Here is a 26,530-nt window from a genome sequence, read left to right on the forward strand (position 1 = left end):
CTGGGGTGCTCCTTCCAGAGGCAGGCCCCAGCCCCCAAGCCCTGCCTGAACCCTGGAACTTCAGTAGAACTGCTCTGCTTCCCTAGGTGGTAGTTGTGGGCCTGCTTCGGTCTGACTTCTCCAACTTTCCTGTCCTCGTGTCCGGGCTCCTCACCAGCACTGGCAACCTCCCCAGGGCTAGAACCAATGGGATTTTGTGGGGTTTTTTGGGTTTCTGCTCACATGCTCAGGGCTCTAGGCACTGATTGGCCACCCCAAGCCTTTTAGGGAGGCATAGCAGGGGCTTACCTAGCACCCTTTACGAGATGGGGGTACCAGATGCAGGGATGAGAAAGTGGTTAGGAGAACTGGCTGTAAAGCCCAGCAGGCGGCAGGGATTTGTCTGGAGCAGAATGGGGCCGGGAAAAGCCCTGTCCCCTGGGCAGGAGTATGACCTGGACGAGACTGTCCCTGGTGGGTGCTCAGGGAGAGTGGGGGTGTGATCTACAGCGTGTACCTGCTCATACACTCGTGCCCATCTGTGCCTGTGTGAGGGGCCAAAATGAAGCAATGCTCAGCTCTGGTCCACAGTGCCTGTTGACTCAGGCTCAGTGTCAGCTGTCCCCAAAGTCCCAGGATTCCGCTTGCAGTGAGGCGTTGACCACAGAGGCCAAGCTCACACGTGGGCCCCAGCCAACGGGGCCTGGGGCTCCTTGTCGGTTGGCCAGAATGGGACCTGTGCCAACCCCTTTATGAACCTCCACCCCCAGGGAGCCTGGAGCCTCTCCTGGTATCAGTGGGAAGTTCATCTGGGAGGGAACAGGTGTCCCAGGACACCTTTAACCCCTGCAGCCCACAGCTGGGGTATGTGGAGGGGATCTTTGGCTTCCACACAAAAATCCTATCTCTCAGCACACAGAATTGGTTCACCATGCCGGTACCTTTGTTTTCTCTCTTTCTGACCTCACTTCTCTGGGCCTTGGCTGTCTTCTCTGTAGATGTGGAAAGATGTGGAAAGCCTTGGCTCCCACAGCTCTGACACAGGGGCAGGGCCTCCCTCCACTTGGGAGCTCTAAGAGCTCTTGGTAGTAGCGGTGGCGGGAAGGAAGGGGTGCAGGCGGAGTCTGGCATTCATGTTTATTCCAGGCTGTCAAGAGGGAGGTTCCTGATGCAGGGTTACTCCTCTTCGAGCAGTTTTTGCTGAGAAAGGAATACAAGGTGTGAGGGGGCAGCTGGCAAGAGGGAAGGAGCTTGTGGGGAGGAATCTCTAGGGCTTTCCGGGGCCTCAGGGGGCTGCCTTGAGAGGGCAACGTTCTGGCCTCAGGGACCTTGGGTCTCACTTAGGGGTCTTTGTACTTTAGTGGGAGGGGCCGGCTTTCTTCCGAGGCTTCAGTCTACATGGGGTGCTCTGACCAGGAAGGGGTTTCTCAGGAATGGATGTTGTGGGACCCGCCCAAGTCTGCCATAATATAGGCTAAGGAGTGCCCATCCTGAGGGGCACTGATAGTGGCAGGTGTGCTGACACAGTGACTAGCGAGGCCCAGGCGAGGGACCCACCTTGGCGCCGATGTCTCGGCTCTTGGCCCGCAGCTTGTTGACCTGGGACTCGGCGATGTCCGCCCGCTCCTCGGCCTCATCCAGCTCGTGCTGCACCTTGCGGAACTTGGACAGGTTGGTGTTGGCCTGCTCCTCCTGCGGGGGTCCGGGGACGGGGAGGAGGAGGTGAGATGCAGCGGGGGAGGTTGGGGGAGCTGGAAACCCCTAGCCTCCCAGTCTGAGGGATTCCCTGTCCCTGAGCCAGGAGCTCAGCACTCTCACCCCTCAACTATGTCCTGCAACAGTCTTGCCAAGGGTCTCCTGCTCCTGGCTTGGCACCTTCCTCATCTTGCCCAGCATTCAGAATCCCACATGGCTACCCTCCGCCTGAGACGAAGGACGTGCTGCCTGGTCCAGTCCCATTCCGAACCCGGCTTCACTGCACTTGCCCAGCTCTGACTGATTGCTGCTCCCAGTTCTGGGGTTTCCTGCACACATGTGTTCATCGACACCTCACTTTCACACTTTATGGCCCACCCAGAGTCTTCCCCACTGCCCTATGGCCAGGTCCTCTCCTGGGCCCAGTTCCACGGCTACCTTCCAGCCTTCAGCACCACGTGGCCCCGTGGCCTGCTTAGCAGCTATACTGCCTTCTGTCGGGTCTACTGGAGTATGGATTATAAGCAGGCTGTAGGCATTGCCTTTGCTCGCTCCGAGTGCCTGCTCCAGTTCTGAGCACACAGGATGTGTGAAACGTCCAGTCCCCATGCGGGACTGAGCCCTGTCGATTCTCACACAGGGAGGTGTGTTGAGGGAGAGTGGAGAAAACCGTGAACTCACCGCCTCCTCGGCCTGGCGCTTGTAGGCCTTGACCTTCAGCTGCAGCTTGTCCACCAGGTCCTGCAGCCGCAGCAGGTTCTTCTTGTCCTCCTCCGTCTGGGGGTGGATGGATGGGAGAAGCCAATTTGGGGGAGGAGCAAGGGCAATCATTGTTCCCTCCCTCAGTGTGTCACTGTTCTCCCCAGGCCTTAGCTGCCCCTCCATCCCTCTGATGGGCCAGGTCAAAGAGGGGGCATGGGGGATTCCATCTCTGCCTTGACTTGTAGGTCAAAGGGCCAAGGCAAGGTCCTCAGTCTGGATCTAGAAAGCAAAGCGGGCTGTGGCCCTAAAGCTGGAAGTGGGGCAACGGGCTCCTAACCAAATGGAATTCCAAAAACACGGGGGCATCGGGGCTCCTCCAGTCCCAGCCTGAAGGCCCGTAGATGCTATCGGCTAGTGGTCTGAGAATGAGCCGAGAGGACAAATGAGGAGCACGGGTTGAAGGGGGTACTGTCATAGTCAGACCATTCTCACCTATCATATATATACTGTACTGGGCAGATTTGGGCACCAGGATCACTGGCTCTAATGTCTCCTGACCATGTCTAGCTCCTCATCATTGCATGGGCCAGGGTGCCACTCCCACTTATGTACATGATACACCTGCCGTTCTCCCCAGCTGTATCTCTTTCTCAGGCCTCTCATATCTGCCGCCAAATGGACCAACACCTCCTTTCCCTGCCCTTTCTTCCCGGGTACACTGGGAAAATAACAGGTCAAGGGCAAAAGCTCTGAGTTACAAAGATGCAGGTCGTAGAACATTTTGGGATCATCTTTATCTAAGGTCCCACAAGTTCCATGGAGTATCTGAGTCTCTTATTCCGAAAGTGCCATACTACGTCCTTCCCTCTCAGGCTGGCAGAAAGATTCCATGGACAGTGCTAAAGCCTTCATGGTAGCACTTTGAGTTCTTAAAACAAAACAAAACAAAACAAAACAACCCAAGGAAATGCTGGTTAAAAGAGTTTTCAGGAAGTAGAGGTAGGTTCTCCACTCACCAGAAAAAGTCATGGACTCAAGCCAGACTCCAGAGAATGTGCAAGAAAATTAATCTAAAGACAGCGTCTCAAGAAGGAGGTGCCAGGGGGTTGAGTGGCGCACCTGGACAGCGGCTGTGCCTGGGGCCCGTGTGGGTTGGGAAGTGAGGCAGGGGAAGCGCTTTCACATCCACTCTTTCCTGCCCCCCAGAGCAGCCCCCATGCTCGCACCTGGTAGGTGAGCTCCTTGATGCGACGCTCACTCTTCCTCATGCCCTTGATCGACTCCGCGTTGCGCTTCTGCTCGGCCTCCAGCTCGTTCTCCAGCTCCCGCACCCGGGCCTCCAGCTTCTGCAGCTGCTTCTTGCCGCCCTTGAGGGCGATCTGCTCAGCCTCATCCAGCCGGTGCTGCAGGTCCTTGATGGTCTGCTCCATGTTCTTCTTCATGCGCTCCAGGTGGGCGCTGGTGTCCTGCTCCTTCTTCAGCTCCTCTGCCATCATGGCAGCCTGGGGGCAGGAGGGAGGTCTAGAAGAACAGGGCCCAGGGCCCCTGGTCCCTCCAGGATCGCCATCTGCCCAGCCTGGCGTTCGTTTCCCGAGGCCCGCCCACCCGTGCAGCTGTAGGAGTCTGCTTGTCATGGCACGGTGGCCTGGCCGAGACCCAGAGCCCTTGCTCCTGTCTTTAGTGGGGGGCAGGAGGGGAGCAGCCACTCACATCGGTGATGGCCTTCTTGGCCTTCTCCTCGGCGTTCCTGCACTCCTGTACCGCCTCTTCTACTTCTGATTGGAGCTGGGTCAGGTCTGACTCCATCTTCTTCTTCTGGTTGATGAGGCTGGTGTTCTAGATATAGGTAGAGGAAATGATTAATATATACTTTGTTACTAGATTCTACACCTTTAGCTGCAGAAAATTAAAACTAGTCATTTTTAATTTTTTTATTATTTACTTTTAAAGATTTATTTGTTTATGTGAGAGAGAGACTAAGGGCATGAGTGAGAGGGGAAGAGGGAGAAAGAGAGAGAATCCCAAGCAGACTCTATTCTGAACATGGAGCCTGACGTGAGGCTCGATCCCAGGACCCCAAGATCACGACCTGAGCCAAAACCAAGAGTTGGAGGCTTAATGGACTGTGCCACCTAGGTGCCCCAAAAAACTAGTTACTTTTTAAAAAAAAAGTCTTGCTTTAAAAAAAAAGTCTTGCTTTTGTTTATTCCTTGTTAATTTGTTGTATCTTTGTTATTGTATATCCCAGGTTTTGTATCTGTTTTTCCTTTTCCTATGAAAACAGATATGTTCTAGATGTTATATCTAAAATTACTCAGCTCTGAAGAAAGACTTCAAGCCAGAAAGGGCCTACCTACGGTTCTACTTCTGACATCTTTAGTGACGTGTCTCTTCAGGAGCATGAAAACATTCCAAGGAAAGTGGGAAAACTTTTTTTACCAGGACAATATCCTAGAAATGATTGTAGTTACAGAAAGAATATAGTGAAGTAAGGAAGAGGGGAGGCGGTCAGTGCATGACGTCATTCCCACATGTACTAGATTACAGAGAAAAGTCCCACGGGCCCCTGCCAGAAGATGGACACAAAAGCTCATGACAGAGCACAGTTGGAGACAGGGTGTGTGGGATTGTGGAATGATGGTGCTCCCTTGAGAATTTGGTTTGCATATGGATGCATTCGTGCTTCTTTAAACTCCCCAGATCTCAACTTTACAGAGCAAGCGGGAGGCTGTCCTCTAGATCAGGGATGCCAGATTACAGCAAGCATGGCACGACTCCCAGACTTGGGACTTGGGTGGACATCACCAACCAATCATGATATCATTAGCTTTGAAGTGTATGCCCCCTTCTCAAGGTAGTGTTTCCAACAGACCCCACCAGCAGAGGAGAGATAGCCCAGGAAACCAAGTGATTTGCCATCCCAGTTGGACATGCTCACTCAGGGCATCTGGTTCAGAACTTCTGTAAACGGGCTGGGCTCTGCCCCTTGGGGGCATCTCCGTGGGGTCCCCATCGCCTCACCTGGGAGTGCAGCAGCTGCACCCGCTCGCTGGTCTCAATGAGCTCCTGCTCCGCCAGCTTCCGAGAGCGCTCGGTCTGCTCCACCACGGCCCGCAGCTCCTCCAGCTCGGCCTGCAGCAGGTTGTTACGCCGCTCCACGATGGCGATGTTCTCCTTCAGGTCGTCGTTGGCATGGAGCGCGTCGTCCAGCTGGATCTGGGTGTCCTGGGGTGGGGTTGGGGGACGCATGTTGGAGACCTGCACCCATCCCATCAGGGCTTCCTAATCATAGGGTCTGACGCACCCTATGCCAGGTTCACAAACCTTCTTTGTCAAGTATAGGGCCAGGGCCACGGCCCCTCCTCTGTTGTCTAGGCCGGGAGGCTGGGCTGGTCCAGGACATGCTTAGGGTCTGATTGGTTATCTTTCGTCAAGCCTTCAAGCCCAGGAGGTAGGTGGCTCCCCCTTTCTCATGTGGGTTAGCCCAGGGCCCTCACCAGACCCGCAGGCAGCTCCCTTCAGGGAGTGCCCCACTCTGTTACCTTCAAATGGGCTTGGGCAATCTTCAGGTGCTTCTGGGCCTCAGAGGCTGTCCTGTTGGCCTGGCTGAGCTGGATCTCCATCTCGTTGAGGTCGCCCTCCATCTTCTTCTTGACCCGCAGGGCCTCGTTGCGGCTGCGCGTCTCGGCGTCCAGGGATGTCTGCAGTGAGTCCACGACGCGCAGGTGGTTGCGCTTGGCCTGTTCCATCTCCTCGTCCTTCTCTGCCAGCTTCCGCTCGATCTCTGCCTTGATCTGGTTGAACTCCAGCTGCGCCCGCAGGATCTTGCCCTCTTCGTGCTCCAGGGAGGCCTGGCAGGGGGTGGGGCGAGAGGGTTGGAAGCAGAGGGTCAGGGCACAGGGAGAGGATGGGAGGGAGGTCAAGGAAGTGCTGGGTATCAGCCAGGACTGTGGCTTGGAGAGGAAAGCCTGGGGAAAGACACAGGAGGTGGGACCTGCATCCCAGGATGTCCTGGGCTTCCTCGGTCAAGGAAAGGCCTTGGACGTCACCAGTGCCAAGACCCTCTAGGATTAACACCACACCATCCTGACCTTCTAAGTCTCATAGGAAAGGGGGAGGTTTTCATAACCACACATTCCAAACTTCATTTTTGTTTCCTGGGTCACTTACCTTTCAGTGAAAAAAAGCTAGATGCCCCCAAACTCAGGGCCCTCTCTAGGTTCTCTAAAAACGAACAGTAGCAATAGCAAATTGGGCGGGGTGGGGGGGACACACGCATGTTGGAGACATGTATTAAATTTTTAAGTTTGTGACCTCATTTAATCTTCATAACAATTATGCATAAAATCTTATTGGGTATGCACCATTAGTTCTATCAAAAATAAGAAAACTAAGGTACAGAGGGGTTAAGAAACTTGCCCAGTAACACAGTAGAGGTCCTGAAGCCAAGTTCCAAACTCAGATCTGTCTGATTCTGAAGCCCACACTCCCACCTACTGTCTGAGGGGTTATGATGATGGCCGTATTTCAACTTTATAAACACGGTAGGTTTATAACTTTCGGCCCATGATCACACGGTGATGTTTTTCTTGGTGGAGACCTTGGCTTTGTAGGCAGTCATGGTATTGGGCTAGTGGGCAGACTGAGAGAAAGGAGCTAATAAATTTTGTCTGGGGGTGAGTATCACCCGCTGGTGAAGAAAAATGGAGAGTCAGAGACAAGAAGGGGTGGGTAGGAGTGGGTATGAAGTAGGAGTGAGGCAGGGCCAGGCTCACCTCAGCCTCCTCCAGGGCTGACTGCAGCTCTAGCTTCTCAGCCTCCAGCTGCTTGCGGACCTTCTCCAGCTCATGAGCATTCTTCCCTCCTTCTCCCAGCTGCTCTGTCAGGTCCGAGATCTCCTCTGGGGGGGGGGGGGCGGGGCCGCTCAGTTGGGGGCTGCCATGGTCCCTGGATGGGGGACGCCCCTCCGGGGCCCCTCTTGGAGCCCCTGGGTGGCGCCACACAAGGAGGCTCTCCCCAGCCCCTCCCCAGCCCCTCCCCAGCCTCTCTGGCCCCAGCGCACCCTGGAGGTTCTTGTTCTCCCGCTTGAAGGTCTCCAGATGCTCCAGGGACTCCTCGTAGGCGTTCTTGAGCTTGAAGAGCTCTGTGCTGAGGGAGCGCGCCTCCTTCTGCGAGGACTCCAGCTCGGATTGGGACTCCTCATACTTCTGCTTCCACTCGGCTAGGATCTGTGGGGACCCGGCTCACTGCACAGCCCCCAGACCCAGCACCTCCCTCCCCAGTCCTCCAGGGCCTGCCCAGGCCCCTCGGCAGGGCTCAGCCTCCTCCCCAGCCCCCCCACCCCGGTCCCCCAGGAGGAGGTCCCTGGCTTCCTGGTGATGCTGGCCTCCCTGCTCTGCCCCTGGTCGAGTCCCCCAGCCCTGGCCCACCTTGTCGAAGTTCCTCTGCTTCTTGTCCAGGGCCGCGGCGGCTGCGTTGGAGCGCTCCACGTCCACCATCAGGTCCTCAATCTCATTCTGCAGCCGGTGCTTGGTCTTCTCCAGCGAAGAGCACTTGGCATTGACGGCCTCCACAGCCTCCTCGGCGTCCTGCAGCCTCTGGGCCAGCTTCTTCCTGCCCCAGGCAGTGAGCGCGTGTGTGTGACTCTACCTGGGAACAGCGGGCGCTGGGAACCCCCTCCTCCCTGGACCAGGGTGACCCCATCCTCCCTTCACCACAGCTCCTTGGGACCCTGAGCAGCCCTTCAGGCCCTGGGCCCCCAGCCTTGAGGGACCCCAGCCTGCAGGTCGGAGGAGCAGAGTGTTCTCCCTCTGTGTAGCGACGTCTGCGCGGCAGCCTCCTCCCCTCCCTACGCCAGGCTGATCGATGGAAGCTCCTCTGACCAACAAGCTTTTTGCTCGTCTTATACGTGAGCATCAGGTATAACCCGAGCCAAAAGCTCATGCGTCACAGGAAGTGAGTCCGGGCCAGCCAGGTTCACTCAGAGGCCAGGATCCAGGCTCCCTTTCAAGCACCTCTATTACCCCCCTCTTCCTGCCACTTTTCCCACCCTCCTCAGATCTCCTTCCTGTGTCCATTCTGCCTGTCTGCCCCTGCCCGCCCCGCTGTCCTCTTGCTCCTTCCTCCTTTAGAATCAGGGTGGTGAGGCCCAGGACTCACTTGGCCTCCTCGAGCTCCTCGGTCCTCTGGATGGCGTCTGTCTCGTACTTGGTCCTCCACTGCGCCACCTCTGAGTTGGCCTTGGACAGGACGCGCTGCAGCTCGGCCTTGGCCTCCGTCTCCTCCTCGTACTGCTCGCGCAGCAGGTCACAGTCATGCCGGGCCGACTGGAGTGCATGGGCCAGTGCGTTCTTCGCCTGCGGAGGGGCAGCACCGGGAAGAGGGCTTATCTTCCAGGAAGGTGGGAAGAAATGTGCCCCCACCCCTAATCATTCTCTAGATCTTTTTCATATCCATGAACTTCGAACAAGCCCAGCCTTGCTCGTTCAGGGTGAAGGCTGGTGTGGAAATCTCAGCATTTCAGAGCAGCTTTCCAGCTTGCCCAACCCCACCCCCCTGCAAATAAGGAAATGGCAGTCAATGATGTTCAGGTGTGGCTTAGCTGGAACATAGAGGAACCTAGCCTGTGGGGTGGGGGTAGGGGGGCTTTCTGCCACAGACAGAGGCTTCTCTCCAGCCTCCGAGCTCCATTCATGGTGTTGATGTAATTTAACTACCCAGGGCTGCCATCAGGCCTGTCCCACTGTCCCGTAGCTGGGCCTCACCTTGCCCTCCTCCTCCAGCTGCCTCTTGAGGTCCTCTAGTTGCTGGGTGTAGGAGAGCTTGCCTCGAGTCATCTGGGAGATCAGTGCCTCCTTCTCATCCAGCTGCCGGGACAGCTCACCTGGTGGTAGGAACAAGAGAGAGTCTGTGGGCTGTGGAGGGGGCAACTGGTGCCTGACCCTGGAGCAGGCGTAAGGCTGGTTAGGGGCACCCACCGTTCTCTGTCTGCAGCTTGGCTCGCTGGGTGGTGAGGTCATTGAGGGAGCGTTGGGTCTCTTCCAGCTTTGCGCGGTACTCGTTGGCCTGGTCCTCCAGGGTCCGGGACATCTTCTCCAGGTTTGCCTTCAGGCATTAACGGACAACTTGTCATGGAGAAGGCGCTGGGTGGACCAGAGAAAGGAAGGGAGGACCAAAGCGGGGAAGCACAGGGCGCAGGGGCGTGAAACAGAGAGCTGCCGGAGAGCGCAGTCTGAAGGGGGTGCATGAATTAAAGGAGGGAGGGTGAGGAGCTGTGGGTGGAGGCAGGGAGGGCAAGGGAGAGAGTGAGACAGAGAGCAGGGGGTGACGAAGGAGTGACAATGAGAAGACAGGGAAGAGAGAGTGGAAGAAAGGCGGCTGTGGGGGGAAGGGGGCGAGGACGGTGAGCAGGCCGCCCACCTTGGCCTTGATGATCTGCTCCATGTTGGAGGTGACATCGTCCAGCTCCAGCTTGAACTCGCTCTTCTCCTTCTCCAGCTTCTGCTTCACGCGCTGCAGGTTGTCGATCTGCTCGCTCAGCTCGGCCACGCTGTCCGCGTGCTTCTTGCGCAGGGCCGCCGCCGTGGCCTCGTGCTGCAGCGTGGCCTCCTCCAGGTCCCGCCTCATCTTCTGGAACTCGGCCTCGCGCTTCTTGTTCATCTCAATCTGCACGGATGTGGCCCCGCCGGCCTCCTCCAGCCGCTCGCTGATCTCCTCCAGCTCCCGGGACAGGTCTGAGCGCAGCTTCTCCACCTTGGCCCTGGCCGTGCGCTCGGCCTCCAGCTCCTCCTCCAGCTCCTCGATGCGAGCCTGGCCCGGGACACAGAGGGCTCAGACCCACCACCCGGAGCCCTCCCTTGGGGAGCGCCCAACCCAAAGCTCTAGAACATTTAGGCCCCTCTAGGGCAATGGTTCTTAACTAGGGAAAGCTTTGTGCTGCAGAGTGTAGTTGGCGATGTCTGTAAACACGTTTGCTTGCTATGACTTGCCATCTAGTGGGTAGAGACAGAGGGTGCTGCTAGACATTCTGTAACACATAGACCATCAGTAACAATTTGGTCAAAGCTGAACCCTCAAGGCATCTAGGGTCAGTCTGAGAATCTGCAGCTCTGAATCCTAAGAATCTATGTTTGGATGGGGATTCCGAGATCCTATGAGATCCTGAATCAAAGATTCCACAGATTCATTAGGCTCTGCTCTGCTAGACATAAGGCAGGAAAGCCCGCACTTGTATCCTACAAATATTTGCAACAATATACCTTAAGACAATCAACATTTTTGTAATCTTCCAAGTTAACCACACAGTCCCGTCAATCATATTCTTGACTCCAGGGCTTGCCTTATTTATGCCTGGGCTGGTTCCTCTTTGACTGTTCCCTTCCAGGCCAGGTGAGTGCTAGTGGGTTTCCCTTATCATCATCATGCCCCTACCTCATTCTTTGGCCTTAGCCTTGGCCTTGACTAAACTGGGAGAATGTCCCATCTGTCATTTTGATCTGTTCCCTGACCAGCCTGGAGCAAAGGGGGAGCATTGATCAGTGGGATCCCTGCATCGGTGGTTGTGGACAGTATTAACAGGATGCACGTGGGTGGGTCCTGGGAGCAGGAGAGAGCCTCTCCTTGGGAGCCCCTGCTCCCGAGATGAAGGAGGTGGGACTGTGTGCAAGAGCCTGGGCAGGAAGAAGGAGGAGCCACAGCCCATTGCCAAGACCTGGTGAGGATAACAGCACTGTTGTTCTCGGTCTAGGAGCAAAAGAGTTTGCCTCAACCCAAACAGAAGAAGAACCTGGAGAATGTCCTCATAATCAAGCTAAAACCCACGAGGCAGGGCATAGCTCAGCAAGACATCCTTTTTAGTAGGCTTGTTTGCCTCCCTCAAAGAGCCCTGCTAAAATAAGATATCATTGCTTTAATGGGGGAAGGCTGGTGTTCCCCAGTGCCAGGTGAGGGCTGGTGGGGTCTCCAAGGCTGTCTGGAGCTCTAGATACTGTCTAGAACCCTAAGTAGTTCCTGTATCTTCAGCTACCTCACCACTGAGCTTGCCATTGGCTGCACCGGGAAGAACTTCACCTGATTCTCCTTCAGTTTCTTCTGCAGCTGAAGGGCCAGTGCCTGCTCGTCCTCAATCTTACTGTTCTGCTGACTAATGTCAAATTCTTTCCTGGAGAAGAAGTGGGGGGTGGGTGACAGGTGGTCTTCCTTCCTCTGTACTCATTCTCTTCTCTTGCCAGGGCATGCCAGGACCAGCCCCCTCCCCGCTGGCCCAAGGGGTGAATGCAGGAGGGCCATTCGACCTCCTCATTCACACTGTGCCCAGGACAGTCATGGCCAGTGGGGCTGCAGCACCCTGTGCTCTAACTCTCAGGCCAGACATCTCCACTAGCCCTTCCTGGCCAGCTCAGGCTCCTACTTCTTGATCTTTTCTTCCAGCTGCAGCTTGTCATTCTCCAGGTCCATGATGCTCTCCTGGGTCAGCTTCAGGTCACCCTCCAGCTTTCGCTTTGCTCGCTCCAGGTCCATGCGGACCTTCTTCTCTTGCTCCAGGGATCCCTCCAGCTGGTGGGAAGAAGATAATAAATGAGGTCTAGAAAACCTGAGATCCACAGTGTATGCTCCTCTGCTCCCTTCTAAACTCAAAGTCCAGGAGATTGGAGGGCAAACCAGCAGAGAAATCCCTGCAAGCACAAAAAATTCTGAGCCCCAGTCTAGTGAGGAACTGCAAAGAACAAAGAGGCCCCAGGGGTCATAGAAGTTGGTTTAGGTATCACAGAACCCCTTGGCTATTGATGTTGCCAGCAAAATCCTGACCTGGGAGAGACAAGCATGGTTCTTACTACTCACATCATCCACCTGCTGCTCCAGCTTGACCTTAGACTTAGTCAGTGTGTTGACCTTGTCCTCCTCAGCCTGAAGATCATCTAGAGCCTGCTGGTGGGCCTCTTGCAGAGCCTTCTTCTCCTTGGTCAGCTTGGCGATGATCTCATCTAGCCCAGCCATCTCCTCTGTCAGGTTCTTCACCTGTGGATCAAGAACCCCATCCCCTTCAGGGTCAGAGGTCATCGGCCTGGCAACTTCTATGGGGATGTCCAATGCCAAGGACCAGGACCACACCATGGTCTAGAAATCCTAAGACCTGGGCTAGAGCCATAAGAAGCTGCCCTCACCTTGTTCTCTGTTGCATGCTTCTCCTTCTCCACCTTGGCCAGCGTCAGCTCCAGGTCATCAATGTCCTTTTTGAGCTCAGAGCACTCATCTTCCAGCTTGCGCTTCTTGGCAGTGAGCTCTGCATTCATCTCCTCCTCGTCCTCCAGCCTCTCAGTCATCTCCTTCACCTTGGCCTCCAGCTGGATCTTGTTCTTGATCAGCTGGTCACAGCGCTCCTCTGCATCAGTGAGGTTATCTTGTTCCTGGGAGAAGAGGACAGAGAGGAGACTTAGTGATTAAAGAGAGGAGAGATCCAGCATCTTAGTTCCTGGGGATGAGATGGGCTATAATCCAGGGGAGGAAAGGGGAGGAATGAAGAGATCGTCATGTGGCCTCACCGCCTGCACTTGGAGCTGGAGGTCATTCTTCTCCTGCAGCAGGGACACCATCTTCTCCTCTAGCTCCTTGCGGCGAGCCTCTGACTTCTCCAGCGCCTCTTTGATGCGCCCAAACTCCTCCTTCATGTTGGCCATCTCCTTCTCCGTCTCTGCGCTCTTGAGCAGCGGCTTGATCTTGAAGTACAGCTTCATCCAGGGCCAGTTCTTGACCCCCATGAAGGCCCGGATATTCCACTGGATGACCAGCAGGGCATCCCTGGTAAGGAAACATGGAGGTAGGAAAGGGCACTCTGAAAGGGCACTTCATAAACACAAAGCAGCTGCACTCAGCTCCCAGCCCATCTAAAGCTCATAGGCACCTGAGGGCTGGAGCCCTGTCTTGTTGCCTTGATACACACCCCCACTCCAACATTACCACACTGAACATGGAGTTGCTCAATAAATATTTAATTGAGCAATTCAACAAATGGGCAGTTTGTATCTTCCCTGCTGGGGTGTTAGTAGTAATGAAAGTACCGCTCATAGAGTGTCTACTAAGTTCAGTGTTTCTAATCCCATAAGAACCTCAAATATCTTAAACATATTTTGCATGTAAGAATATCTATAGTATATATGTAAGTCATGAAGCATGAAACAAAATGACTACATATGACTACATATGACTACATATGATGAGGATTTTCCTCATCCCTTTTCCTGGTCCCCCCACCAGAAGCAGCCACTATCCTGAATCTTGTGTTTTTCATTTCCTTACTTTTTCAAAACATACTTAAACCTTATATGTATGTGTCTTTAAGCAACATGTCACTATTTTTTAATTATCTCTGAGTTTTATAAAATTGCATTACACTGTACGTATCCTTCTGTGACTTGCTTTTGTTCACTCAATATGCTTTATAATATTCCACTGAACAACCATACTATTTGCCCATTCCCCTGAGATGGAAACTGGAATCGTTTCCTGATCTTTGCTGTTTTGGTCAATGCTGCTGTGAAGATTCTTTTTCATCCCATGTTGTGCACATGCAGGAGTTTCTGTGGGAATGCACTTAGGAGTGGAACTGGAAGCTATGCAATTGTCCAGGTTAAAATTTTTTTGGGGGGGTGATCTCTATACCCAAAATGGGGCTCAAAATCATGATCTTGAGATCAAGAGTTGCATGCTCTATGGACTAAGCCAGTCAGGTGCCCCTGCAATTGTCCATCTTTAAAAGATAATGATAAATTGTTTTTCAGGGAGGTTGTGTTAATTTACCCATAAGCGGTGGGTCAGATTTACTGATTTTTGTCAAGCTCGTGTTTTAAAATGGTATCTCACTCTTTATGGGGAATTTTCTAGCATGGTAGTCACTTGCTCAAGCCAGCTAGCAATTGGTGAAGTCAGGGTTTGAGCTCAGGTCTTCTGAGTCACACCAGTTAGCACTGCTTGTCTACCTTTTACTCCCCTGGGAGAGCCTCACCCTTTCTGTTGCCTCACCTGCGCTCCACGATCTTCTTGAACTCAATGCGCATGAGCAGGCCCCGGGCTTGTGCCTGGATGCGGGTGATGATGCGGCTCAGCCTCTCGTCCCTCATCTCCTCCAGCAGCCCCAGCAGCCCCGCCTTGAAGAACACCTGTGGGCCAGCAGTGGGTGGGCCGGGAGGGGAAAGAGGAGAGGTTGCCTTTAAGCAGTGTAATACCCTAGGAAAGAACTCAAGGGAGGAGGCCAGTGACAGCTGGAGCTGGGACAGGGGTGCTGGATGGTCCATGGGGAGGGGGAGCAGGCAGTTCAGAGATGGTCCTAAGATGACTGGTAAAAGGGAAGGAGCTGGGAGGTGGGGACCCAAAGGACAGGAGAGGTCTTTCTGTAGTCAGCTCACCTCCTCCCTTCTCTCACCTTGGTGTGGCCGAACTTGTACTGGTTGTGGTCAATGTCCAGGGAGCCCAGCAGCTTCTCTGCCCCTTTCCTGCTGTCAATGAACTGGCCCTCGGGGATGGCTGTCGGGTTCAGGATGCGGTACCTGGAGAGGGTGGTGCCCTGAGTCACTCACGTTCTGGACCGATCTGCTCTGCCCACAGCACTAAGGGCCACCTGTGGATTTGTTTCCCCACCAAGTCTGTCCAGGCTCCCCCTGCTCCCTGAGCCCTGTACCCACCTCTGCCGGAAGTCCCCATAGAGGATGCGGTTGGGGAAGCCCTTCCTGCAGATGCGGATGCCCTCCAGCACACCATTGCAGCGCAGCTGGTGCATGACCAGGGGGTTGTCCATCACCCCTGCAGCAGGAGAGGAGGAGAAGGTGTTGGTCTCAGGATAAGTGATGCCAAGTGCCCTCCCCAGACTAGACCCTTGCACATGGCTCACCTGGAGCCTTCCGTTCATTGGGGATGATGCAGCGCACAAAGTGAGGGTGGGTGGTCCTCAGGTTGGTCATGAGCTTATTCAGATTCTCCTGGGGGTAGACGAGAGTGGGGAGTCAGGAGCCACAGGGACCATCTTTTTGGGCCCTGGGCCCCTGACAGCCTGTCTCCAGAATTCTCCAGGGGACCAAGAGTTGACACGTCATTTATGATGTGAGTTCAGGATTCTATAGAATTTACATGCCCAAAATGACCATGTAGCTCTAGCTTCTTTCCTCCCCAGACTCAGACAATCAGATTAGGGTAACACAGCCAAAGGACTGGGCCTGTGCACCATGGGCCCCTTGGCATCTCTGAGCCCTTCTTACCCGGTGGAGGGCCGACACTGTCTGAAAGGATGAGCCCTTTTTCTTGCCTCCTTTGCCTTTACCGCTGTCCCCTAATAAGAGAAGGGATGAGGAGTCAGAGTTTGAAAGCGGAGGAATGCTCGGACAGGGTCAGGGCCTGCCTCTTGCTAGCCATGTGACTTCATAAAGTGATTCTCCAGGTCTCAGTTTTTCCACGAGGAGAACAGTAACTGCCTCTAAAAACTGGGACAGAGATTAGATACACTTGCTTGCCACACCACAGGTGCTGAAATAGTACGAGTGCTCCTCTCCCACCTTCTTCTTTGAGCCCCACCCTTCATGCTTGCATCTTTCCGAGGTCAGCCTTCCTTCTTGTAGTTCTTCCTCCTCCTCCCAAGCCACACCCTTGCTCTTCCTTCTCTGAAGCGGACGTTCACCTGTGCTCCCAGGTGTTCAGTGATCCTCTCAAGGTTTACCGAGAACTCCCGCAGGCACAGCTCTACGATGGACCTGGCACAGCCATGTATGCCCACCCCCACTCACTTCCAGGTGTTCAGCCTTGAGGAGACTCGACATGTACACCAAGATCCATAACACAGAGTGGAAAATGACCCTTTTACAGACCAGCTGCAGAATGACTGCTGCGAGATCTCCTGACCCCTGTCCTGTGATTCACGGGATCCCTTCTGCCGCTAGAATCCTATGCTTTGAAGCTGAGGGCCCCTGGTCCCTGGCAACTCCGGAATTGCTCTGGCCCAGGGCAGGGGCTGCCCTCTTACCGACATCAGCAGAAGCGTAGGAGGAGAAGAGGGTGGCCATGAGCTTGAGGGAGGACTTCTGGTACAAGCCCACCACCGTCTCGTTGAGCGGGTCTTTGTTCTTCTCCAGCCAGCCCAGGATGTTGTAGTCCACAGTGCCAGCGTAGTGGACCAGGGAGAAGTGAGCTTCCTGCTTTCCCTTGACATTGCGTGGCTTCTGGAAATTGTTGGACTTGCCCAGGTGGTTGTCATACAGCTTGGCCTTGAAGGTCATGTCAGTGGCCTTGGGGAACATGCACTCCTCCTCCAGGATGGACATGATGCCCATGGGCTGAGAGCAGAGGGGAGTAGAGAGAGCATCACTGTGTGTACTCCCGGGTTTCCAGAGTCCCACACCTTGCCAGTGGAAAAGACACAGCCCAGTAGATCTGGCAGGCCACAGAGTGTCTGTGCTAGCACCACTTGTCCCAATAGAGGATGCTCATATTCCTGGAATTAACCTAAATCCAATTCTATTCAAATCTGGCCTATAACCTCTTTCTGCCTCAGCGGACCTAGTGAAGAGCCCTATGCTCCCAGCCATCCTGCCAGGTCCCCAAGGCCTTGCAACAAGCCCCTTCTTCTTGGAAGGCTCCTTGCCCCAGGGACAGGTGTATGTCCGAGGTGCCAGACTCTGCCTAGATGAGGGGTGACAGTTCTTCAAAGGATGGTTAGAGGGATCCATGTTCTGCAAAACATCCTGCTCTTGAGAGAGTATGATGGTTCTTGACTTTCCTTGGGGCAGGAATCCTAATGAGAATCTGATTAAACTAAAGATGTTTCCCTGGAAAAATGCATGTAAACACATGTGTGTGTGTGCGTGCGTGTGCACGTGCATACACACACACACTTTTCCATATATTTTCAGGCGATTCTGAGACCTCTGGAAGAGCAGCACCTTCTGGGAAGTTCTGGTTTTCTGAAGGGCACTGGCTGGCTGGGTGAGGGAAGATATTCCAGGCTCTGGTCTGTATCAGCAAAGGCACACTGAGAACAAGCCAGCACTGGGAACCTCACACTAGTTCCGTTCTTGTCTCCTCTGAATCTAGGGACAAGAGGGGCTGAAGACCCTCAGCTATCAGGAAGAGGTTGGGAAGCCAAGTGTCAGTTCCAAAGATCCTAGGGTCAGCCTAGGATCTTTCCATAGATGATGCTTCTCATGGGCTGTCAGAAGGGCCGGTTCTCCCTCTCCTCACTACGTCCCCTTCTTAAGACTTTGGGAGGTGACCACCATACGGGAAAAGGTCTCAGGTCCTGGGGAGAGGAGAAGGGAGCTCATCCCATGCATGCTCATGACTTCATGGTGGGTAGGAACTGGGTCTGAGAGAGGCTGGGGATTCTGGGGACTTCAGTTTCTTGGCTGTAGAAGGGATAGCACTGCCACTCTGTCTGGGATGCCAGGGGACAGGGACACAGGCAGCGGGGCAGGCAGCACCTTCTCAATGAGGTCGATGCAGGCCTGCAGGTCCATGCCAAAGTCAATGAACTCCCACTCGATGCCCTCCTTCTTGTACTCCTCCTGCTCCAGCACGAACATGTGGTGGTTGAAGAATTGCTGCAGCTTCTCGTTGGTGAAGTTGATGCACAGCTGCTCAAAGCTGTTGAACTGTGGGTGGGGGTGGGGGCTGAGCGGGTCAGGCCCACAGGAGTCTGAGCAGCCCATGTGGTCCTCCCTAGCCGGCGCCCAAGCCCAGACAGGGGTGTGGCCGGGCCCCTGCCCTGTCAGGCGGGGGAGGGGTGCTCCCCTGGAAGACAGGACGAGGTGTCTGTTACCGACAAGCCCCACAGCCTTTCCCGAGACTGGCCGTGATGGTCACAGGTGGGAACGAGTGAGTCACCCTCCCCCCTCCCCCCCAAGCATGTGTGCCTAGGCTCCCCCACTCACATCGAAGATCTCGAAGCCGGCGATGTCCAGGACCCCTATGAAGTACTGGCGTGGCTGCTTGGTCTCCAGGGTGGCATTGATTCTCGTCACCATCCAGTTGAACATCTTCTCGTACACGGCCTTGGCCAGGGCCCCAATGGAGTAGTACACCTGCTGGACGCTCTGCCCCTTGGTGACGTACTCGTTGCCCACTTTCACCCGAGGGTGACACAGCCCCTTGAGCAGGTCGGCTGAGTTCAGCCCCATGAGGTAGGCGGACTTGTCGGCATCTGGAGGAGAAGGAAAGAAGTCAGCAAGCGCTTTCGGCAGACCCTCTTTCCCTGTTCTGGGCAGGGCCAGAGACCTTCTGAAGCATTAGTCCAACCGCCCTCACTAAAGAGTTGCAGATCCAGGTCTGGAAGGGCACCAAACTTGCCAGGGGGCATGTAGCCACCAACATGCAGAGTCCGGCTGGAGCCCAAGCCTCCTCCTCGTCTGTCCAGAACCTCCCACCACCCAGCAGTTCCTGCCGCCTCTGTCTGTAATGTCTGCTTGGTGCCCCCGGTCTGGGCCGTCGAGCAGCACTGCTGTGAGCACCTTCTCATGTCTCCAGGGCACAGACTCTGGCTGATGGAGATGGGCCCTGCTCCCTGCCTCCTTTGCTCCCATCCCTGGATCTGATCCAGGACGGGGCCTGTTCCACTCTGGATCCATGTGGTGACTTGATATCAAGATTCCTAACAGCAAGGCCCTCCCCATCCCCACCCCAGCTCTCCACCTGTGCCATCCAACATACGATCTCTATTTAGAAGAAACGTATTTGATTCAATTTCAAGAGTTTTGTGATAGCTGATGACTTGCTCTCATGAAAGCCAGGCTTGGCATTTCGATCTGGAGAGACACAGAGAAGGGGTCCTTGAAGGTAGGCTAAGAGGAAGGTTCTTGGACATTTGTCTGGCCCTGTTCACACCTTGACATCTCCTTCTCAAAGAATTCCTACAATGGCCCCAGAGTGAGATAGGAAGGACTGTTGTTCCATTTCACTGAGGAGGAAACTGAGGCCCAGTGAGGTATGCAACATGTTAATGGCAAGCTATATCCTGACTCCTGGCCCTTACCTCCCAAACAGTACATGGCATGGGGTGTGAAAGGGGCCCATCCAAGGGCTGGGCAACCTCCACATACACACTAATGGCCAGGATGTGCAGTGCTCAGAATCTGTGCTTTTCTGAGCTTGGCTGAGTCTTGAGCCTAGGAGGAGACATCCCAACTCACTTCTGGTCAGTGCAGCTGGGGTTGAAGAGTTGGCAGGATTGTGGGAGGCCTCCCTGCCTGCCCATCTCTCACATATCCTTGTCCCTCCCTGGCTCTCACCCCATCCATCTACCCCACAGGCCTCAGGTCCCCAGGAACCAGCCTGTCTGGGGACAGTGGTTGACCTCTGACTATGCTCTAATGAGGAGAAAGCCTGGAGGTCAGGCTGGATGGTGTTGGGGCCCTTCTCCTGGGACGAGGTACTGCTCTCTGACCATGTGCTTGTCATACTTCTGGCTTCCTCCCGCTTTCTCCATCATGGTCCTAATAACCTTAATAAACTAGGTTGTTAGCCTAGCTCTTCAAGAATTGTTGAATAGCACCACTTTGGGACCCAGCATGGGAGACCCTGCTCCCAGTGGGCAATCTCCTCCTGACAGGTGAACGCCAAGCACCTGCCCCCACCTTCGGTGCCATCTGGCTCAGCCTGCTCTTCCCGCTGCTTCTGCTTGAACTTCATGTTCCCGTAGTGCATGATGGCACCCGTTAGCTTGTAGACTCCAGCTTTCTCCTCGGAAGTGAAGCCCAACACGTCGAAGGCGCTCTAGGAAAGAGCAGGAGAGGCAAAGAGGGAGGTTGGGTTGGGTGGTGCAGGAACCCTCGGGAGCTCTCATGTTGCCTCCTCACTCACATCTGTGGCCATGAGCTCCTCGGAGTCATCGATGGAGGCCACAGACACCTCTCCCTGAGACACGAAGGCGTAGTCGTAGGGGTTGTTGGTGACCAGCAGCATGTCTGTCCAGGCAAGGAGCAGGGCAGGGGACAAGGGGACGGGAGAGGGCAAGGGATGGGCAGAGAGGGGTTGGGAGAAGGGCATGGTGGGGTTGGGGCAGAGACAATGGAGGAGAGGACCAGGATCAGGGAGAGAGGAGGACAGTCAGCAAGGACCATGCAGAGAATCCAAAAGACGTGAAAAAGTGGGCAGGGGACTGGGGAGGGAAGACAGTGGGAGAATGACACCTGGCAGCAGGAGAGGCACAAAAAGGAGAAGGGGGAAATCAACCAAGAAGAGGAGAAGATATATGACAAAGAAAGAGTGGGGAGAGAGGCAAGAGGAAACCCAGGCAGATCTGAGATGGGGAAGGAAGAGAAGACCTGAGCAGACTAAAGGAGGAGGGAGGGGAACGGGGACAGGTGAGGAGGAGGAGGACACCCACCCTGCCTGGGGAAGGCAATGGGGACATTGAGGTATAGGCAGGCTCACCCAGCAGCTCTGGCTTCTTGTTGGACAGGATCTGGTAGAAGATGTGGTAGTTCCTCTCAGCCTTCAGCTGGAAGATCACCCGGGACTTCTCCAGGAGATCTGAAGTGAGGAGAAGGGAGGAAGGCAGCAGATAAGGATGGGGAGATAGTCGATACAGCAAATGGGTGTAGATTAGGGGAGAAAGGCTCTTAGAACAAAATGGAGAGAGCCAGGGGAAGAGGAAAGAAGATGGAGAGGGAATGTTGAGTTAGGGTGGCCCAGCTGGGAGAGAAGGCAGAGGCAGAGGACACAGAAAGGCATGCAAGGCTCCCTGCCATACTCACAGGTCTCTATGTCTGCAGAAGCCAACTTTCCAGTGGCTCCAAAGTGGATCCTGATGAATTTCCCCTGTGGGTGAATGGGACAAAGAGTCAGAGAACTGGCCAGAAGGGACAGAATGGAAATCTTGGACCTCAACACAACCCAGAAAGCCCTGGGTAGTTCTGGGAATGTTCATGACCTCTTTGGTGTCCCAGATTAGTTTCAGTAAAACAGGGAAAAGTATACCCATCTCCATATTACTAGGTATGTCTGAGCAGAAACAACAACACGGGAATGAACACAGATACAATGCCTCCTGTTTGTTCCTCTGGTGTGATGTCATTAATCCTTTCAGTGACCTGCAAGGTAAATATTACTACCTCTGTGTTATAGATAGAGGACCTGGGACTTAGAGAGGCGCAGGGACTTGCTGGAGAAGTGGGAAGCTGGGGAATTGGCTCCAGCACCTACGCTCCCTTCCCACATCCAATGTGGAAGAGCGCTGGAAAAAGTCATTTGGAAAATCTAGAATGTGCCCCAGATCAGCTCCATTACTTGGCTATGGAATCGCTCTGGTGACTCTGGGTCTCTTTTCTTGAGTTCTCCGATCTCAGGGAGCCGGGCTGGGTCAGGAGGGTTTAAGAGTGTGTGTGTGCACACGAGCATGCTTGTTGATATCCCAAAGCCAAATGCAGAATGATCACCTGGGTGTGGTGACTGTTGAAAAAATGACACCCCCCACCCCGCTTTTCTTGTCCAGGCCAAAAGAGGCCAGTTGGCAGCTGTCAGAGGCACTCACAAAGCGGGAGGAGTTGTCGTTCCGGACGGTCTTGGCATTGCCAAAGGCCTCCAGGGCAGGATTGGCCTGGATGATCTGGTCCTCCAGGGTGCCCTGTGAAGGCAGCAGAACCCTGAGGGTTTATCTTCTGTCCACCTCCAGCAGTGGGGAGGGCAGGGGGCTATACTGGTCTTGGGGGATGGGAGTGGGGCTGGATGGATGGCAGGTGGGTCTCTGGTTCCATATTCAGACATCAGAGTGTGTGTCTCCTGCCAGGAAGGTCTTGAGCACTGGGATCAGTGGTGCTGTCCCCACTGTTCCCCAGGGCAAGATTAGGGGTCAGCTGGGTCACCCTGCCCCCAGGTCCCTCTGCTGAGCCTGTGGCCCACCCCGTACCTTGTTTGCACTGGCATTGTCCTTCTTGCCACGGTCACCTATGGCTGCGATGCTGGCAAAGTACTGGATGACACGTTTTGTGTTCACAGTCTTCCCTGCACCGGATTCTCCACTTGAGGCAAGAGGGACCCATCAGAATCCAAGATTTCCCCTGTGCTCCATTCGGAGTTCAGCCCACTGCACCCTCCTCCCTCAGAATCCCAGCCTTCTAAGTTCCTCCACCAGGGCCCAGGGTCCTGCAGAATTTGCATATCATTGTAGATCACTCCTACACCCCTCTGAGAGCCCAGCTCCCCGCATTCCTTGCAACCAAACCCTTAAACCTTTCCTCCCCTCTGCACCCCCAGGAATCAGCCTGGGTCCCCACCAAGTCCCTATGTGGGTGGATGGCATTTGCTCACGTGATGAGGATAGACTGGTTCTCCCGATCTGGAAGAGAAAAGAGGAGAGGCAACAGGGTCAGGTCCATGGGTACAGGGCTGAGGGAGCACGGGTCAGGGCTGCCAGACCCACCTGTGAGCATGTACTGATAGGCGTTGTCAGAGATGGAGAAGATGTGGGGTGGTGCCTCGCTCCTCTTCTTGCCCCGGTAGGCGGCCACCACCTCGGCGTTGTACACCGGCAGCCACTTGTAGGGATTGACGGTGACGCAGAAGAGGCCTGAGTAGGTCTGGAGCAGGAGAGGGAACAGGCATGAGGGGCTGGAAGGGGATGCCTGGGTCAGGTGGGGACAGGCAGGGGAGTCTCTGGTCACCCGAACTGGCTCCTCTCTTCCTGCAGCTGACCAGGGGCCAGGAGGGGGCAGAGGGGAGCTGGGCCCCCTGGGAGAATCCTGATCCCTCGCCTTGAGAGAGTGGCGCTGGCCTACTTTGTCGTCCACCCAGGGCTGGCTTCCTGCCATGCACACTCACGTAGATCATCCAGGCTGCATAGCGCTCCTTGAGGTTGAAGAGCACGGCGGGCTCGTGCAGGAAGGTCAGCATGGCCATGTCCTCAATCTTGTCAAACTTGGGTGGGTTCTGCTGCAACACCTGGTCCTCCTTCACGGTTACAGTCTGGGGAGGGTACACAGACAGGGATGACCGCACTGCCACCTTGACAGTCCTTGCTCGCCAGCCTCACGCACTTACCTCCTCCCAAAACACGGGCCACAACCTTGATCCCCCAACTCTCCTCTGACCAGCGCCCAAGCCCTGCCCCATAGCTTCCTCCTAGTGCTTTCTCCAGATGACTTAGTGCTCACTGTGCCCATCCCAGGGTCTCCATTTCTTGCCGGTGCCCCAGGGCTTGTGCCCATGAGCAGCCCCTTTCTGTCCCTGCTTCATGCACCTAGTGGCAAACTTGGCAGGGCTGGCAGCTGTCCAATCTGGGCACACACCTTACCCTGACTCCTGGGGGCACTGCTTGTGGGCTTCAGTGGCTCAGGGCAAAACTTGCCCTACTGGGAAACATCTCTACCACCAACCTACAGTCCCCATTGGTCACCATCAAGGTGGTTCATGTGGCACCAGTCACTTCGCCATGCCCTAACATCTTCAGACCCTGCAAGTAGGTATCCTGGTATTGTTTCTGGACAGTGGAGGAAGCTGCAGCTAGAATAATTAAATGGTTTACCAGCTGGGTAGACAACCAGCGGCAGAACCAGGACCAGAGTCAAAGCCCCCAGCAGCTTGTGACCTGCTATTGCACACCTCGTTGGGACCCAACATTCAGTCGGCAGGTCTGAAGACAAACCGGTGTGAGCTGCTGCTAGTGACCAGTGACGACCCTTACGGCTTGAGAGAGGAAGCAGGTACTATGGACTTCTTAGCACTAGTCACTAATCCGGGGACTGAGCGTTCAGCTCAAGAACTCCTGTTTTTTATGTTCATCTGGTTCTAAGAGTTTGCTCTTGGTTTGGGTGAGGTGAATTTGGGGGAGTTGGTCTGTGGAGGAAACTGAGGCACAGAGAGGTAGGGATATGCATTCAAGAACGAACTTTACTTGATGCTGTGTCTGTGTCTTTTTTATCTCCAGGACCCCACTGAGGCAGACACCAGGGGAGGTTCCCCCACCTCCCGGTCCCAGCATCCTCTCTGGCCAAGGGCACGCATCCCTGTCCCACTGTTCGGGTCCATCTGAGAAACGTCAGAGTTCACACCCAAGTGCTAGGTTCCTTGAGGGGTCATGTCTGGCACTCCTGCTGGCTTTAGCTCTTCTCCCAAGCCCTCAGCTCCCACAGCAAGTGGCCTCACCTCTGCAACCCCCCACCAAACCTTCTTTCCCTTTCCCTGGCACTATGCCCCCACACACCTTGCCATTCTCTGTCTCAGCAGTGACCTTGCCTCCCTCCCGGGACAAGATCTTGGCCTTCACGAACTCCTCCTTGTCGTCGGGCACGAAGCACTCAGTGCGGATGTCAAAGGGTCTAGTCTGGGCCTCCAGACGTTCCTTCTCTGACTTGCGGAGGTACTGGGCTGCCGCCCCAAAATCGGCCATCTGGGCATCGGTCATTTTGATGCTTCCCTGCGCCTGAAACAGAAGGGCCAACTGAGACAGTGGCACCTCCTCCCGGTGCTCTGCACCCCCACTCCTGGCCACCCCTCCTCACCCCCTGGCCCTCTATTCCGCCCTACCACTGAGGAGACCCTGCCCTGGGTCCCTTCCTCCCCGTGCTTCAGGTTCTCCTTCCTTTGCTCTCTGACCCGACGCTGAAGGAGACTCTCTAAGGGTCTGCACGGGCTGGAATTGGCTGGCGTTCTGAGGAAGGGGAGGTTCTGAGCTGCCTAGAGGAGAGACGGGGCCCCGGTCCAGCAACCTGGCTCCCACGAGAGGATTGGAGTGGTTCTCACCTGGTTATCTCTTCACGGAGAATCCTGAAGACTGTGGACCGTGGGTGGAACCACAGAGACCCAGGAGGGCAGAGGGAAGACCAGACAAGGAAGAGAGAACAGTGGAGAAGGGTCATCGGGGAGAAGTGAGCCAGGAGGATCGACCCAAAGAGCCGGATGAGCAGGACCGACCGAAATGGGGAATTTGGGAGAGAGAAGAGGCAGAGAGCCGGTAAAGAAAGGATGCAGAGTTGGTGAGAGCGCCAGGGGTGGACAGGGAATCAGAGTGGGAGATAGAGAGAGGTGAGAAGATTAGAACACACATGCACACCGACAGGAAGGAAGGGCCAGGGGGACAGACAAAGAAGTACCAGAGTGACGAGTGTTGATAAAGACCAGGAGACAACATAAAACCAGACAAAGAGCAGAAAGCTATCCAAGGAGGGAGGAGGATGGAGGGCAGAGCATGGAGGATACAGAAAGTGGGGGACAGCAGAGGCAGGGAAAGAAAGGTAGATCGGAGGAGAAAAGAGTTTCCTGGGTTTTCCTTGGGAACCTCCCCTCTGTCGGTGGGAACTTCCCAGGGTTGGAGCAAAGCAGTTCTAGCAGAACCCTTGGGCCTCAGACCAACCTGCACCCCACTCCCCGAGCAGGCGGAGTCCCTCGAGGTGGGGGCTCCGGGGACTGGCCGCAGAGTCCACTAAACTCTCTCTTACCTGGTTCAGAGGAGTGTCTGTCTGTCCTGGGGGAGCCATCTCCTTTATATCCTGCTGCTCCCAACCCCTGCCTAAATTTGGAGTCCTTCCGGAGGGACCCTCCCTCCCACCTCTCTTCCCTCCTGGCTCCTCCTCCCTTGATCCCTTGGCTCTGGAGGTGACAGGAGGACAGCAGGGCCTCTAGATTTGCCCATGAAAGGTCTGTCACCCTAGCCCCTCTGGCTCCAAGGCCTTTTTTTAGTCCTTGGGCACATTCCTTCCCTCCAAAGAACTGATGGGCAGATAGTAGGAAGACAGGACCTTCTCTCACAAACGCCCCTGCCTGCCAGGCCCTTACCTTGGTTATTTTTAACCTGGAGGGTGAGCTGAGCACACTGGGCTAGAGTCACCTTCTCCTGCAGGCCAGATGCTGTCCCCTGACCCCAGCCACGGGTTCCCCACCCTTCTACCCGTTTCTACCCTGGCCTGTCCTCACACACCCCCAGGCTGGGAACATCTGCCCACCCTCTCTGACCTGAGGTCCCACAGTGCAAGGGGCTGGGACCCGGAGCCGGGATGCCCAACAAGGGGAATCTACTGCCCAGCTCCATGACTCAGTTTCCCTTTGTTAGAAAACAGATGTGTGTGCTGCCCTCTCCCTGCACAAATGCAGTGTACCTGGTTTCCTTCTGTTCCCCAGATCTCCAGGCAGGTATTCTCCTGCGGACTTGAGGCTGTGTTGCTTCAGGGACATATCTGGAGCCCCAGCC

The 26,530-nt window shown here is 55.1% G+C and overlaps 1 protein-coding gene across 1 annotated transcript; it reads right to left on the reverse strand.

Moving 5' to 3' along the window:
- MYH6 (myosin heavy chain 6) lies at nucleotides 1–25,800 on the reverse strand. Its single transcript, XM_080807313.1, has 39 exons — nucleotides 25,782–25,800; nucleotides 25,087–25,117; nucleotides 24,548–24,766; nucleotides 23,167–23,310; nucleotides 22,769–22,925; nucleotides 22,657–22,684; nucleotides 22,256–22,367; nucleotides 21,881–21,973; nucleotides 21,105–21,168; nucleotides 20,782–20,880; nucleotides 20,209–20,312; nucleotides 19,983–20,121; nucleotides 18,285–18,553; nucleotides 17,835–18,005; nucleotides 16,382–16,691; nucleotides 15,624–15,694; nucleotides 15,260–15,347; nucleotides 15,054–15,171; nucleotides 14,795–14,918; nucleotides 14,395–14,531; nucleotides 12,918–13,173; nucleotides 12,540–12,782; nucleotides 12,217–12,393; nucleotides 11,786–11,931; nucleotides 11,446–11,536; nucleotides 9,796–10,185; nucleotides 9,354–9,480; nucleotides 9,141–9,259; nucleotides 8,536–8,732; nucleotides 7,806–7,989; nucleotides 7,439–7,604; nucleotides 7,152–7,276; nucleotides 5,919–6,227; nucleotides 5,398–5,601; nucleotides 4,087–4,212; nucleotides 3,603–3,878; nucleotides 2,356–2,451; nucleotides 1,537–1,671; nucleotides 1–1,179 (listed from the first exon to the last, which is right to left on the reverse strand). Exons 3-39 carry the CDS (start codon nucleotides 24,746–24,748, stop codon nucleotides 1,156–1,158), a joined length of 5,820 nt encoding a protein of 1,939 aa, XP_080663439.1. The 5' UTR covers nucleotides 24,749–24,766; nucleotides 25,087–25,117; nucleotides 25,782–25,800; the 3' UTR covers nucleotides 1–1,155.
- Nucleotides 25,801–26,530: the final 730 nt, after the last annotated feature.

This window comes from Martes martes (genome assembly GCF_963455335.1).
Source record: "Martes martes genome assembly, chromosome: 7".
Taxonomy (NCBI): Eukaryota; Metazoa; Chordata; class Mammalia; order Carnivora; family Mustelidae; genus Martes; species Martes martes.

Coding starts and splice junctions, on each gene's coding strand:
- MYH6 (XM_080807313.1), bottom strand. CDS start 24,748: ATGACCGATGCCCAGATGGCCGATTTTGGGGCGGCAGCCCAGTACCTC. Junction 18,554..19,982: donor TGAGCCAGATGGCACCGAAG/GTGGGGGCAGGT, acceptor CTTCTCCTCCAG/ATGCCGACAAGTCCGCCTAC. Junction 15,695..16,381: donor CTACGCTTCTGCTGATGTCG/GTAAGAGGGCAG, acceptor TTCTCTTATTAG/GGGACAGCGGTAAAGGCAAA.